General features: G+C 42.0%; 1 protein-coding gene across 2 annotated transcripts in view; it reads right to left on the reverse strand.

The window, feature by feature from the left end:
• The window catches only part of LOC138293005 (tetratricopeptide repeat protein 39A-like), a 237,501-nt gene that overhangs the window by 162,155 nt on the left and 61,382 nt on the right, over positions 1–13,964 (reverse strand). For both annotated transcript variants that reach the window (XM_069231963.1, XM_069231962.1), the window contains exon 2: positions 2,549–2,653. In XM_069231963.1, coding sequence (XP_069088064.1) covers positions 2,549–2,653 — 105 coding nt within the window. The remainder of the gene's footprint in view (positions 1–2,548; positions 2,654–13,964) is intronic.

A 13,964-nucleotide genomic window follows, 5' to 3' on the forward strand; every position in this document is an offset into this window, starting at 1 on the left:
TTCCTAAAGCTGCCGGCCGCCACTGTTATTAGCGCTAACTTAATGTGAGATGTTGAAACCAAAATGATAGGGCTGTGCTCTAGACTTGTGGTATTAAAAAAGGACTTACCCTGCATATCAAAAATTGTGTTTTAAAATAACTCTAAGGCACACTAAGGTATCGCTGGATCAATTTTTAACCTTTTGTCTATTCTGAAGTAGCGTGGAGGAGACAAAAACTAACTGCATATAGAAGCCTGGGACAACAGAGATGTAAACTCATGTGAAACAAACATTAGATGGGCAAAGATTTAAGAAGAAATTAATTGTAAGGGTTTGGGAAAAAGGAAATCCATGGCCCTCATTACAATCTCCGCCGCCCGCCAAGGTTGGACTGCCGAGCGGCCGCCTATGCGGCCACAAACCCACCAGCTGCATTACAACATCCCCACTGGGCCGGTGGGGATGTCGGCCGTAACATTGCAGCCGGCTCCTAATGGAGCCAGCGGTGTTGCGGCTGTGCGACGGGTAGGGCTGTGCCTGGGGGCCCCTGCACTGCCCATGCCAAGTGCATGGGCAGTGCAGGGGCCCCCAGGGGCCCCCTTCGCACCAGCCTTTCCATGGCGGTCTCTACCTGGTGGGAAGGGGAGTCATAATCCCCAGGGCAGCGCTGCCCTGGTGGATTATAACCGGCGGGACAACGATGGCGGGAAACCACCAGCCCCGGCGGTGCGACCGTGGCGCTACCGCTGCGGTCTTAATATGGCGATTTGTACCGCCAGCCTGTTGGCGGTACAATCGCCAAAACAACCATGGCGGTCAAAAATAGGGCCATAATGTATTTGTCTGAACATGATTTAAAAGAAAGAGGTGCAAAAACAGAACTACAGGGAGGTGACACAAAGATCAAATTCAGAGGGTTAAAGTCTTCACTCTCAAAAGAAAAAAATAGATGAACGGGATTAGGCTAAATGAGATTGACAACATGGCATATATAAAACATGTTTTGAAGTCCTCACTACATTTGTGAAAAAGTCTACACAGTGATGCACTTTTGCATATATTGTACACTACAAAAATGAAATTAGATGTATTTTAGCAAGACAAACAGATGATGGACGTAATACTAAACAAATCAAACATTCACCCCCAATCACAGATCTGGGTTTAATCCATTGTTTTCTTTGCCCACCATGCCACTCCAGTTTGGACCCAGCCATACGCAAATCAGTCTTGACCCTGCTCTCCATGAGAACATTCCAGCCCGAACTGCCAGGCCAGATCCTCCCTAGACCAGAAATAAGCATCCTGGGGGACCGGTTTTGGTGTATCACCCCTCACCATCCAGGCTAGCTTGAATCCAGTGGCACAGTGAGCACAGTACCCATGTCTGGGCATACCCTTCCAACTAAGGGTGACAAATGCAAAAAGAACAGATGATGAACGGAATGCTAAAAAAGTCAAACATTCCCTCCCAGTCACAGATCCTTCAATTTTGTTCACCATTTGCATATAGCTGGGCCCAAACTGGAATGGCATAGGAAGTTAAAAGAATAATGGATTTAAGCCCAGATCTCTGTACTGGGGTGGATGTTTGACATTGTTCAGCATTCCATCCACCACTTGTTCTTTTTTTATATGTTGTCCTAAGTGGGTCGGGTCTGCCCAGACATGGGTCCTGTGCTCCCCATGCCAGTGGAGTCTAGCTAGCCTGGCTAATGAGGGGTGATACCGCAGAACCAGACCCAGGATGCTTGTTTCCGGTCTAGACAGGGCCTGGCCTGGCAGTTTGGGCTGGATTGTTCTCATGGGCATCAGCGCCAATAATGATTTGCACATAGCTGGGTCCAAACTGGAATGGCATAGGAAGCAAAAAAACAATGGATTTAAGCCCACATCTCTGTACTGGGGGTGGATGTTTGGCATTGTTCAGCATTCCGTCCATCACTTGTTATTTTTGCAGATGTATTTTAGCAGCAGAGAAAAGTACATATATGTATCCTGATGAACACTAATACTAATAAACCGAAACTTAGTGTGCAAAGTTGATACACAAATTTATGAAACAGCTGAAATAAGAGAACAGTGGAAGCCTATGTATAATTGAGATGTCTTTAATGGAAATGTTGCTGAGCTATATAAAGATTCTCCCTCAATCAGGATCTATCTAGAGAATTAGTTAGATGTGTGAATGATGGGATGTGATGTCTATGTCTTAGAAATGCTAATATAGGTATGTCAAATATTAGAATAGTTATTGGAATATTTGGCTGTAAATATAAAGATGATACATTTTTATTATCACAATAGGAATCTGTGTCAAATAAATAATGATGTAGCAAAACGGCACTGTGATCACAACTCTCTTATTGATGAAGAATATGGAATTATGAAGAGAAAAAGTAAATAAACTCAGAGATATTAATTTGGTCTAAGACAATATCAGTGCAAAGAGACTCCTATTACAAATAGACCGACCATTTTTTAATTGCTAGTTCAATTGGGGCCATGGCTTCTTTTGAATGTCTGTCCAGTGCCACCCCTGAGCGTGCTTGTAAGCTGTACATACCTGGGTCGAAGCCGGTCAAGGCTTTCAGCGAACTTGTTACCAAGGAAGAGTTCCATGGCCTGCATGCACTCGTCCAGGGAGCTCACCAGGTCCAACGAAGGGCAACTGTGGAGCAAGGCAGGCAACAGTGAGTTATACTGCTGAGGAGTGCAACAAAGGGGGCATAATAGACCCACACCTATATCCCCTATTCGGGCAGTCCCAACAACATTAACTCCTGAATCATAACCAAGTGTGGATCTCAATTAGAGATCAAAGCGTTCTCTGGCTAGCACTCTGCAGAGCTCTAAAGTTTCAAACCTCCATGTGAGTGGATCATCCTGGACAGATTATCATGTCTGGCTGGACAGTGCAGTCTTAGCCTCACCTTATATTATCACAGAAAAATGCTTGAAAAAGCTCTTCTAAGAGATGGACTTTGGCTCTGTCCAGATGTTAATTACTTTAGGTACAGATTTTGATTCAGCAGAACCTGCACACTTCTACTGAAGAAGGGATTGTATTGAATTTTTGCCTCGAGCTAAACTTTATGCTCAATACAACAGGAATGAGTAAATTACATCTAAAACTCATTGCTCAAGGCTATTGGCTTAATCTGCTTATTATGGAAAGTCATGACAAAGACAAGAGACTTGACTTATTTATTGCAGTAAGCATTTGTTAAAACCAATACTCCTACAAGAGTCGATTGTCATTACACTGTTTTAAATCTTGTAGATCATTATTTTTCTATTACAGGGAATATTACAGATTACCATAGAAGGCAAGGGTTCTAGTGTAGGTTACACCAATACTAGAAAATGTGTACTTTGTAAATCCTTACAATGCTGTTTGAGGAGCAGTTGTATGTTATTTTGATGACTGTAATTTTGTATGAATTTGTAGTTTTAGGACTGTAACATATAGTTGTTTTGTGCAAAGCTTGTGATCGATAGAGCAGGCTTGGATTTTGTATGGTGATAAGCCTATGCTAAAGGCTATAGGCCTGATTGGTACCTTGGGAAAAGTTATGTATGGTATCATTGGTTTTATCTACTTATTACAAAAATGTTATGACAAAAGTACAAGACTGACTTATTTGATGCCAATATCATTTGTTAAAGATAAGCCTTTCCAAGTGGATTGCTTTACAGAGGTGGATCCTTAGCAATGGCCCCCACTGACTGAGCCAGCAGCTGAAAAATAAAATGATATTTTAATATTGTTTTATTTTTCAGCTGCTGGCTCAGCCAGCATGTGCAGGGGGGTGGGGGTGCTGGTCCATGGGATGGGGGACGAGTAGTGGAGTGAATGCACTAAGTGCGCATGTCAGTTTGGCCGCCCGTCTTAGGCTGGCCAAACTGACATGTGCACTTAGGTTTCTCCAACCCGGCTGTGCAACACAGCAGAGTTGGAGTAACTGCACAGATCCCAGTGAACTGTCTAAGCAGCAGACCAAGCCGCTCAGACCAATCCTACGCTGCCCTCATTGTAGGTATAGCATGACATGAGCTCCAGGATTGCGTGGTGAGCCTGTGCTGGTATCCCCAGGACTGACTGGACACCAACACCATCAAAGGAAGAGGATGGAGCAGGCAGCGGCTGCAGAAACAGGTAAGTTTTATTTTTTAAATTATTTTATTTCCCCCCTGTGACCTTCCCCCCCCACCCTCTCCTTTAGATTTGCGGTAGCTGCCACTGTTGCTTTACCATGTCTTAAAGCCTGTCAGTAGATACTGCTTTACACAAATTCCTATGGATTATTACAATATGTAAGGCATCTGATGTTAGATAACGCTCTTAAAAAAAAAAACCTCGGTTAAAGGATTTACACAGTAAGAATCTTTGTTAGGCCCTTTTAGCAGGGGTTGTGTATTGTGTTGCACATATTTCTAATTATATGACTTTATACTTGATGGTTACTTTGTAGGAAAGCCTATGCTTAAGATAGTAGGCCTGATTGAGTTACAGTGGTGAACAAATGATAAATTCCATATGCCTGATTGGTTCATTAGGAAAGATTATGTCAGATGCCTTAGGGCTAATCTGTTTATTATAAAAACAATTTACAACATAGGCAGTAGACCAGACATTTAATACAAAAATTATATTCTACCACTAATATGTCTTTAAGCCTTGTTAATGTCGGTAAATGGGCATTTTCAGACCTGCCAACTCTCACAGCGCCACTGTGTGTCACACAAAATAGGCTCCTTTCACACAGTCTCTTGGTGAAGAGCCAATATCAGACAGACAAAATGAGCTGAAACTCCTGCAGACAGCGTTTCCAACTCACTTTGCTTGGAGGCAGAGCATAGCTGATGTTCCAAGGGTTTTTTCAACCTCTCCACAACAGAGGCTGCATTTGAATCCTCTGTCTTTATTTAGAGGTGTTGAAGAGGCTCAGGGAATAGTCAAGGGATTTCAAGAGGAAATGCTTAGTGTCTTAACTGGTATTCAAATGAATGAATGAATGAATGAATAAATGAATGAAGCAGTACTGATAAAGTGTGCAAATACCCCAGGGCATCTTAGCGCTAAAAGATTTAGGCACAAATTTAGCAGCATCCTAAACAATGATATCAATTCACCTGAAATAAAGATTTCACAAGAGGACAAGTATAAGAGTATAAAATCGCCCCTTCGCTGAAACGTGCTAAAACAATTTAATAAGAAGAATATGTGTATAACCAGGTTTTTAAGCTTGTGGAATTTCTGATAATTCAATAGATTTCTAAGATGAAGTGGCATTTATTCCCACGGCCACCCCATGACGCTTTATTCATCTTGCTAACTGATAACAAGTACGATGCTGAAGATCTCAAATGTCAAACTGGTTTGTACCATTTGATGCTTTTTTCTAGGTAGCCAGGTTTAGCCCAGTATAAAGCTTTGTGGACCAGGAACAGTGCTTCAAAAGCCACACGCTTTTCTATTGGGAGTCAGCATTTGCCGCTGACATACACTTTTTCACTTTCTTGAGAAGGCGTGCAGCTAAATTTTGCACTATCCTCCCAGTATGCTTCTGTGTGCTATGTATATAGACTGTACTACATAAATGTCGCTGAGGGTAACTGCCTTACAGCACTACAGCAAACGACAATCACAGGGTGTCAGATGGTAACCCTTGCTAAAATATGGCTTTGTTGAATGGGAACGACAGCACTCAAACAGCAAAATACAATTTTGCTTGGGATCTGAAAATCTTTGCACAGGCTCTGGCTGTGTGTGCAAGATTGTTTTACCGTTGTCTTGCGCATCTCTACTTGAGCAAGCTTGTAGCCAGGGCCTTAAAACCTTCCAGCATCACCCAGTGCAGCACCATTAGAGACACATATGAAGGGGAGTGATAGCACCAAGTTTGATTAGGTAATGCCTTGCTGGCCCCACCGTGCACTCTATCCTACAAGCTGCTGCTGACTTGCCTGCTGGCGGCTATGGTGCAGGATGGTGACTTGCGATGGGACATCCCAAGATAAGCACAGTGAGGATTAGTCATGATGGGCACATGACCCTTCTTGGCACCTGTTGTGCGTAGGCATCTTGGAAGGGCAATGCAGAAAAAGACCTCATAATTGCTTTACCTTTTCAAGGGTACCAGGCTGGTGTGTCTCCCTGGAGAGCTGCTGCAACAGAGAGGATGAGCAAGTCGTTTTATGTGCAGGGAGTAGGTCCAGGTAGTTCCTTCAATGTGGTCAACGACTCAGCCCTTTCCCAGCATACTAAATGGGAAGATAATTTATGGGTTGATCTCCAGGAAGTCGTAGTGGCAAGCCTGTCAGTCAGGTCATTCAAAACTGAATGAATGGGGAGCCCATTTTAGTAGTCTTTATTCCAGGTCCTCAGACTCCGAATCAAATGTGGGGATCTTTGAAATTGATAGTGGTGAGACTGCAGCCCGCTGGAAATTTCATTGGGTGTGTTGACAGCCACTCGAGTTGTTTTAAAGCAGGGGAAGGCTCCTGGTCTGCATAGAATTCCTAGCAACATCTACAAGTTTAATATTAGTATATGGTTGCCATATATCAACACAATCAGCGCAATCACTGCTGGTGCTCCAATGCCCCAAACATGGAAGGGGGCAGAAACCGTTCTTATATTTAAAAAGGGAAGCCCTATTGATCCAGCAAACTTCCGTCCAATAAATTTTCTATTTAATCTCCAGGAGTTTTTTTGCAAACAACATTTGGACGGATTAGTAGATGAGAACAATGTAATAGCCAATCTACAGGCAGGTTTCATACCCTCTCCCAGGTGTATCGACCAATTCTTTAGACTTATGCAAATTAAATGGAAGACCTCGGATCTTGAGGGAGGAGATTTGTATGTGGTATTTATTGACCTCTACGTGGCATTTGATTTAGTTTCTAGGGTGAAGTTGACGGCTACCCTTCGGGAGGTGGAGGACCTTAAAGATTTATAACAGGTTATTACACTCCGACATGAAGGGTGCTATGTAAGAATCCATTATGGTACCAAGGGTGAGCGAATGCATCCGGTTGCTGTTAATAAGGGGGTTCAGCAGGGTTGCGTCCTGGCGCCCTCTCTAATTTTGCTCTATTAATAACTGTATCGGATACTTAGCTGACTGTATTAGTGACTCCCCTTCCTTAGCAGGTCAGAAAATCCCGGGCCTATTCTATGCTGATGACACTCTTGCCGAGTAAAACCAGAATGGGGTTGTAAAATCTAGTGAATCGTTTCTGGGATTTCTGCAAAGATTTCAGCTTGGAAGTAAATGCTGCGAAAACCAAGGTGATGTTTTATGCAAAAAAAGAAGTAGTTTCATAGTGCGGTTCTATTAAACAATGAGGTACTCGAAAGGTCTCTGAAATATACTACTTAGGTGTGAGATTGGCAGAATTGGGGTCCTGGCTCCCTCCGATAACTAGAAGCACCCAGCTTATTAGCCATCACGCTGAGGCTATAATTTGATTGGCAAAAAAGGTGCAGTGGTTTCCAGTTAATCCAGCGATAGATAAATACAAAATGCAGGCCAGGAGCAGAGCCCTTTATGGTGCAGAACTCTGGGGGCACTGTAATATGAGTACTTTGGGTGTTAAGGAGAACAGTTTCCTTAGAACTATCACGGGACTGTGCAATAGAACTCCACTTTTGCCTCTCATGCTTGACCTTGGAATGTATTCAGTTACTGAGTTGGCAGCTTTAAAACCATTATTATATTGGGTTCAATAATGGTCAACCAGGGAACTCTCAAGCTATAGGGTCGGCCTCGGTGAACTAATGCATTGCAACTAGGCGATGTCCAACCTTGACTGGATAAAGAACACTAAGGAAGCATAGTTCGATCTGGGTCTACTGGAGTTCTGGATTGACCCTTCGACTATCCCAACTAATGATGCACAAAAGGTGAAGCAACGCTATTGGGACATGGTTAATCTGCGGGTTGAGCAGGGCAAGGGCAGAGATATCATGACTAATAATTTTCTAGTCCATAAAAGCTGTAGCTAAGGTGAGGAATTTTTAGATTTTGTCAAACCACTGCGTGCCCGTAAATTATACTAGTAGTTTAGGTATGGCACCCTTCCTATCGCTGCCTTTACCGCACATTGGGCGTCTTCAGTGGATGGCACTAGATGCTCCAGTGTTAGTACTGATGAAACAGACAAGCACTTACTTTTTTTGCCCTAAATACAACTAGCTAAGAATGAGGTGGATCTTCCCGTTATGAAGGAACCTGCTATTTACAGATCGAATAAATGTCCTCAGAATTTGCAAAACTGATACAGCCCACGTAGTAGTGGTGTTAATATCTACATTTCTTTAAGCAGCATGGACAATCAGCCAAAAGGAATTATCAAAACTCGAGTGACTCTAGTCCTTGAATCTAGAACTGTTTTAAAAATGTATATTACAGGTTTCTGTAGGTCATTTAACTTCTTGATTTTTTGTTTTTAACTATGACAGATTTTGTTTCTTATTCTGTTTTTTTATGATGAATTGTCTTATACTTTGTATGACAATTAAATAATATTTTGATCAGTCAAACTTTAAAAGCGGTTAAATGATTGAGGGGTAAGATAGATGGAGTGAATGAGGAGGAAAGGGGGCAAGAGAGGGGATAAACGGGAAAGAGAGAAGGGGTCAGTCAGGAGACACAGGGGACGAGGAGCCATGAGAGGGTGGAGGAGGAAGCAAGAGGGAGCTGGTGGTAAGAGAGGTCTGGGAGAGGAGTCCAGAGAGGAGAATGAAAAGTTCATTGAGCAAGAGAGGAGGATGGGTGGGAAGGAAAGAAATGGGATCGGGGGCACGAAAGGGGTGAGCAAGAAAGGGACATGAGAGAAAGTGGATGAGGGCAAAACAGAGCGTGGGTGATGCGGCAAGAGAGAGCGGGGAGGAGGTCAAAGGCATTGCTTAGTCAGTGAGATTCAGGGTGTGTGAATCTCAATTTCCCAACTAAAAAACCTTTTAAAAAATCAGTGGGCAGCATGGTCCATGTGTGAGATGGCCAAGGTTCGATATGGACTGATTGGCATCAGGTGGGCCTCTGAGGCGGATTTAGAGTTTGGTGGACAGGTACTCCCTTGCAGTGGCGACGGAGTACCCTGTCAACCAAACTCAAAGTCTGTCCACCAGATTTTGAGTTGGTTGGACTGAAGTTTTACACTGATGGAGTAAACGTTACTTCATCATTACAAAACCTCCTCCTACGGCCCGACAGAGTATGCCTTGTCATGTATAAACCATTGGACCAGCCACCCTATTTAGAATGGACAGTTGGGTGACTTTTTTTTCTGTCCATCATCACCAGGGTATCATGGAGGAGACGAACAGTAAAAACTATAAAATGACCCCCGCTCTATGAGAGAAAACTCCCATGGTGTGCGGGCAATTTATTTATTTTGCAAAACCAAACTCCCAATCTGGGAATTTGTTTTTGAAAAATAAATTGTTTTAGAAAAGTTTGATGGCCAGCAGTCATGTTTGACAGAGCCGTCCATCAAACCTTTGCTAGGCTGACAGGCACCACCATGATGGCGGTTCCTCCTGATTTACAGGGATATCAGTGAGCTAACACACTGTCTGCCTTTTCTCTGTCTGCCAAACCCTCAATCATTTCTCTGGTAATAGCTTGAGGTAACATTCCAAGCCAATGCTTTTCGCCCACTGTGCCTCTCTAAACAGTGATTACACTTGTTGCAAGCAATCGTCACATTACCTTTTGGTTATTCATTGCCAGTAGTAGGCTTGGAAACCTGAGAGTAGACTAGCTTTCCATGCCTGCTATTGCCAATGCTTGAGAATTCTAAAAAGTAGCAAATCTGCTACTCAATTCAAGGACTTCTATAGGTTCATGTTTACTACTTCCTGATACATCTGTCACTATATATATTTAAATTCCTGATCCAAAAAATGAACAAGTTAAAATCTTTTACTGATACTTTTACTGATATCAAGACAACAAAAAAGACAACACAGACACAGCAAACCCAAATACCAAGCCAAGAATGCATTGGGATGTCACAACCAAAACGCACCCTTAAGCTATGCCCTGGAGGGGGTGATGGACACAAGTGGTGAGAGAGATAAGGGGTAAGATAAGGTAGACAAGGGGTGAGATACAGAAGTTATCCAGCAATGAAAGCAGAGAAGTGGGCGAGAGAGAGGAAATGTGGGGAGTGAAGGACAGCAGGACAGGGAGATGCCAGAAAGGCTAAGTGGAGTGGAGAGAGAGGCAAAAGGGGTGATAGGGAGTTCGGTAGACAAAATAGTGAGAACGGATGAGGGAAATAAAGGCCCCAAAAGAAACAATAGAGACAGAGAGAGGGGATGGAGCCAAGAGAGACAAGGATAAGGGAATGAGGGGAGCAAGAGAGGAAGGATGGGAGGGGTGAGAGTGGGGATAAATGGATGAGAGAAGAGATGAGCAGGCATGACAGAGGGGATGAGCAGGTACAAAAGCATGAAAGAGGGGATGAAGATGTGAGTAAGAGGGTGAGGACGCCCAAGAGAGGGTGTGAGAGACATTTGAGGGAGATGAGGACAGGTGGGAAAAACAGATGGGATAGAAAGGATTAGTGCATCAGCTGTAGAGGGAGAAAAAGAGGGCAATAGTAGAGAGAGAGGTGGATAAACAAAGCAACAAGAAGGGGTGCTAATGAGTGGTGACAGAGAGGAAATTAGGGGATAAATAGAACAAGAGAGCACAAAAAATGCAGGAGAGCATGAAAGAAAGAAAAAGAGCTTGTTGGGGGGGTAAGAGATTGATATGGGAAACTAAGGTGTGAAATTGTATTCAGTGTCTCCTGTGTATCTGACGGCTCATCACATTCTTGCAATTAAGGGACTTAATTCTGCTGACATATGCATTTATTTATTTATAGCAGTGCTTAATTTGTCAAAGAAAGAGTGCCAGTGCACACAGCTCTGCTCAGAAGCCCGCGGCCAGTACAATGAAGTATCAGTGCACCAAATACCAAGGCTGGTAGTCTTAAATCCATCTCCATACAATCCTGCCCCTTTATCTCACTCCTGCAGGTTCCTGCTTTCTCCATTTGTAATGGTTTTGCTGTCTTTCTCTTCCTCCCTCTTTCCGATCTGCGTGATTTCTGCGTGATTCTCTCTTTTCTGCTCAATATATATCTGATGTGGAAAAATAAGTGCCAGTAGCCCACCCACTCAAATTAAGCATCTATTTATATTTTATATACAGAATGTACATTCAGGCGCAACAAAGCACTTTGCAAAAGCAGTTGAACATGACAGAAGCCGCAAATAATAATAAAAGATACAAATTAAGAAATGGAAAGCACACAATGGTAATCACAGCACTGATCTATACGATAGACAGAAAACATAACTACCGGTATCGCAATAAAAAAATATTGTCAATGAAAAGTTCAAAACAATTCAGGAGAAAATGCACAAATAGGCAAACAAACAATTTTAAAAGAACAAAGCATAAAAGTCAAACAATATCAAACAAGTTAAAAAAAATATGTAGTAGAATCGCCCAGGAAAGGTCTGATAAATCTACTCACATACACTATTCTACAGTAAAAAAAAAAAAAAAAAGGAAGAATCATAATAGAAGTCAGTAGCGCAAGCTAAAACCAAATGATTAGTGGGAGGATAAGCCAAAATAATTATCCAAAAGAAGGGATTTCAGTTATCTTTTGAAGGAGAGCACTGATAAAACAGCGCAAACGGCAGGTGGCAGGGAAGCCCAGACTTTGGGGACAAAGCAGGTGAGAGGCTGGTTCAGGGTGTGTTTTTTATTGAGGCTAGGTACTTCCAACAAAAGAGTACCTGAACAATGAAGTTGGTGGAAGCTCTCAGAGGTCTTCTGTTTCTTGGACAGTAGTGGAGTTGTTCAGTGAGCAACATGAACTAAACAAGCAAGTCTGAATGTGGATCTGCCGTCAAGAGGGAACCAATATAGGGAGTGAGGCAAAGAAAGGATATGGTAACAATGACCACTCCCAGAAATCATTGAGCCGATATATGTAAAGAGGCTGTGAGACGCGCCAGGTGAATTTTCAGCATGCCATAAAATAACAGAATCCCCATAATCAATTCTGGGTAGAGCCAATGTGTGGACCACATTTTTTAGGTCTTATTCTGGAATTAAAGATTTCACCACTTGGGTAAGTATGAATTGGTAATTGGCTCAACTGTCATGGGACCGATGTGTTTCTGAAGATCAAGATGACAATCAGGTGTAAAATCCAATTATTTAACAGTTTTAATGACAGATGGAGTGCAGTCTAGGACACTGCACTGGTAATATCTGATCAGATTTGCACGGACCACCCTGATCCCCAATGTTGACATTTTTATGCAGAGTTGATCTCACCCTCTAGTACTGATGATGCCCTGACATCACTCACAAGTCACAACGTCAATGCCACCAAGTTTATGAAAGTTTGTTCACCATTCTAAGAAAAAGATTACAAATGACCGTAACACGATTTGACTCTCACTTGTACATTTAAAGTACACACACCAAGTCATTTTCTGATCAAAAAATCAGAAAGTTAATGTTTTGCTGAAGAAAAAAAAAAAACAGATTGAGCTCCACAATTTTCCATTTTTGTCAACTGCAATTTGTTAACCAATTTCGAACAACTGAATGAGGCAAAGTCCAATTATTTCACAAAATTATTTTCAGCATATCATTGAACGTATCCCTGACAGAATGTTAACCAGTGAGTAATAATTTGCACATTCTTTGGGTCTAAGGAAGATATCTTACTTAAAGGTGAGACCCTGAATATTTTGACCTCCTCTGATACCAAGGTTCCTGAAAAGAAGTACGAACAATAACAGTAACGAATCTTGATGAAATTGGCAGTCATATTTGAGACTTTGCCAGGGCCTGGAGGTAAGATTCATCAAACTGATAAATCTAAACAATTTCTTCTTTTCTGTCTAAATGGTTAAAAAAGAAGGAAATATCACCACTATCCAAATCATATAGCTGTTGTTTTTGTGCCTTTATTTAAGTTTCTCTAATATTTTAAATATTATTTAGCTTTTCTTCTGATGCGGTCACAGGGTATGATTCCTTTTATGTAATCTGGCTCTGCTATAGCTTCCTTGCCACTAAGGCGGATAATTCGATATGGTATCTTAATTTGTTCCCCTAGTTCTCTCACAATCTTGCTTGAATTTATCTGTAGATGACAGAATTTTGTATATTTAGTATGCGGAGTTGTCTGCATTGGCAACAGAAGCATGTTGATGTGCGGTTCTGTAGGTCACAGGACACCTACGGATTTTTAAATGGTAGTTAGAAGTTTGCTTCGATGTGCTCAGCACTCTTTTGTTGAGGGTGCAATAGTATAAACTGGTGTGTAGCCCAGTCTACAGACATGTTCTAATTCGAGATTAATGGACCATGATCTAGTTACTCTCCTGTGTGCCTTGTAAAAGAATACCTCAATATTCTACTTGAGATCCGTCCTCAAAACGTATTTATTAAAATAAAAGCTGTGATCACAGACAAATTAGGCAAGGGTCTCCTCCAGCAGACGCCAATGAGATGGGCTCCCGGAGGCAAAGAAGAGCACACATTATAGCAAACATTGGAAACTTCTAGAATAGGGCCGAACAGTTTTGAATTTTGTTTCATAGTATTCACGACTTTTACCTCCTGAATTTTCAAAGAAAGTTTCAAATGATGTCAATGTAAACAACTAACAAATATGACTTTAATGTTTCTTTGCCTCTCCACACATGACCTCACACAAAGATCTTTAACATTTACTTTCGTCGTTCATTTCCACTGCATATTACACCGCACAGTCAATTTTTATCTCATCAGGCTTACCTATGGTCAAAGCATGGCGAGTATTTTATACGGTTGTTCAAGTAAATATTCTTACTATTTTTGTCAGGAAACAATGATACAAAAAAAATAGTGTTTCTTGGTAAAGAGGCCCACAGCTCCAGCATGTACCTTGATTCAGAGAAG

This window comes from Pleurodeles waltl, chromosome 4_2 (assembly GCF_031143425.1).
Source record: "Pleurodeles waltl isolate 20211129_DDA chromosome 4_2, aPleWal1.hap1.20221129, whole genome shotgun sequence".
NCBI lineage: Eukaryota > Metazoa > Chordata > Amphibia > Caudata > Salamandridae > Pleurodeles > Pleurodeles waltl.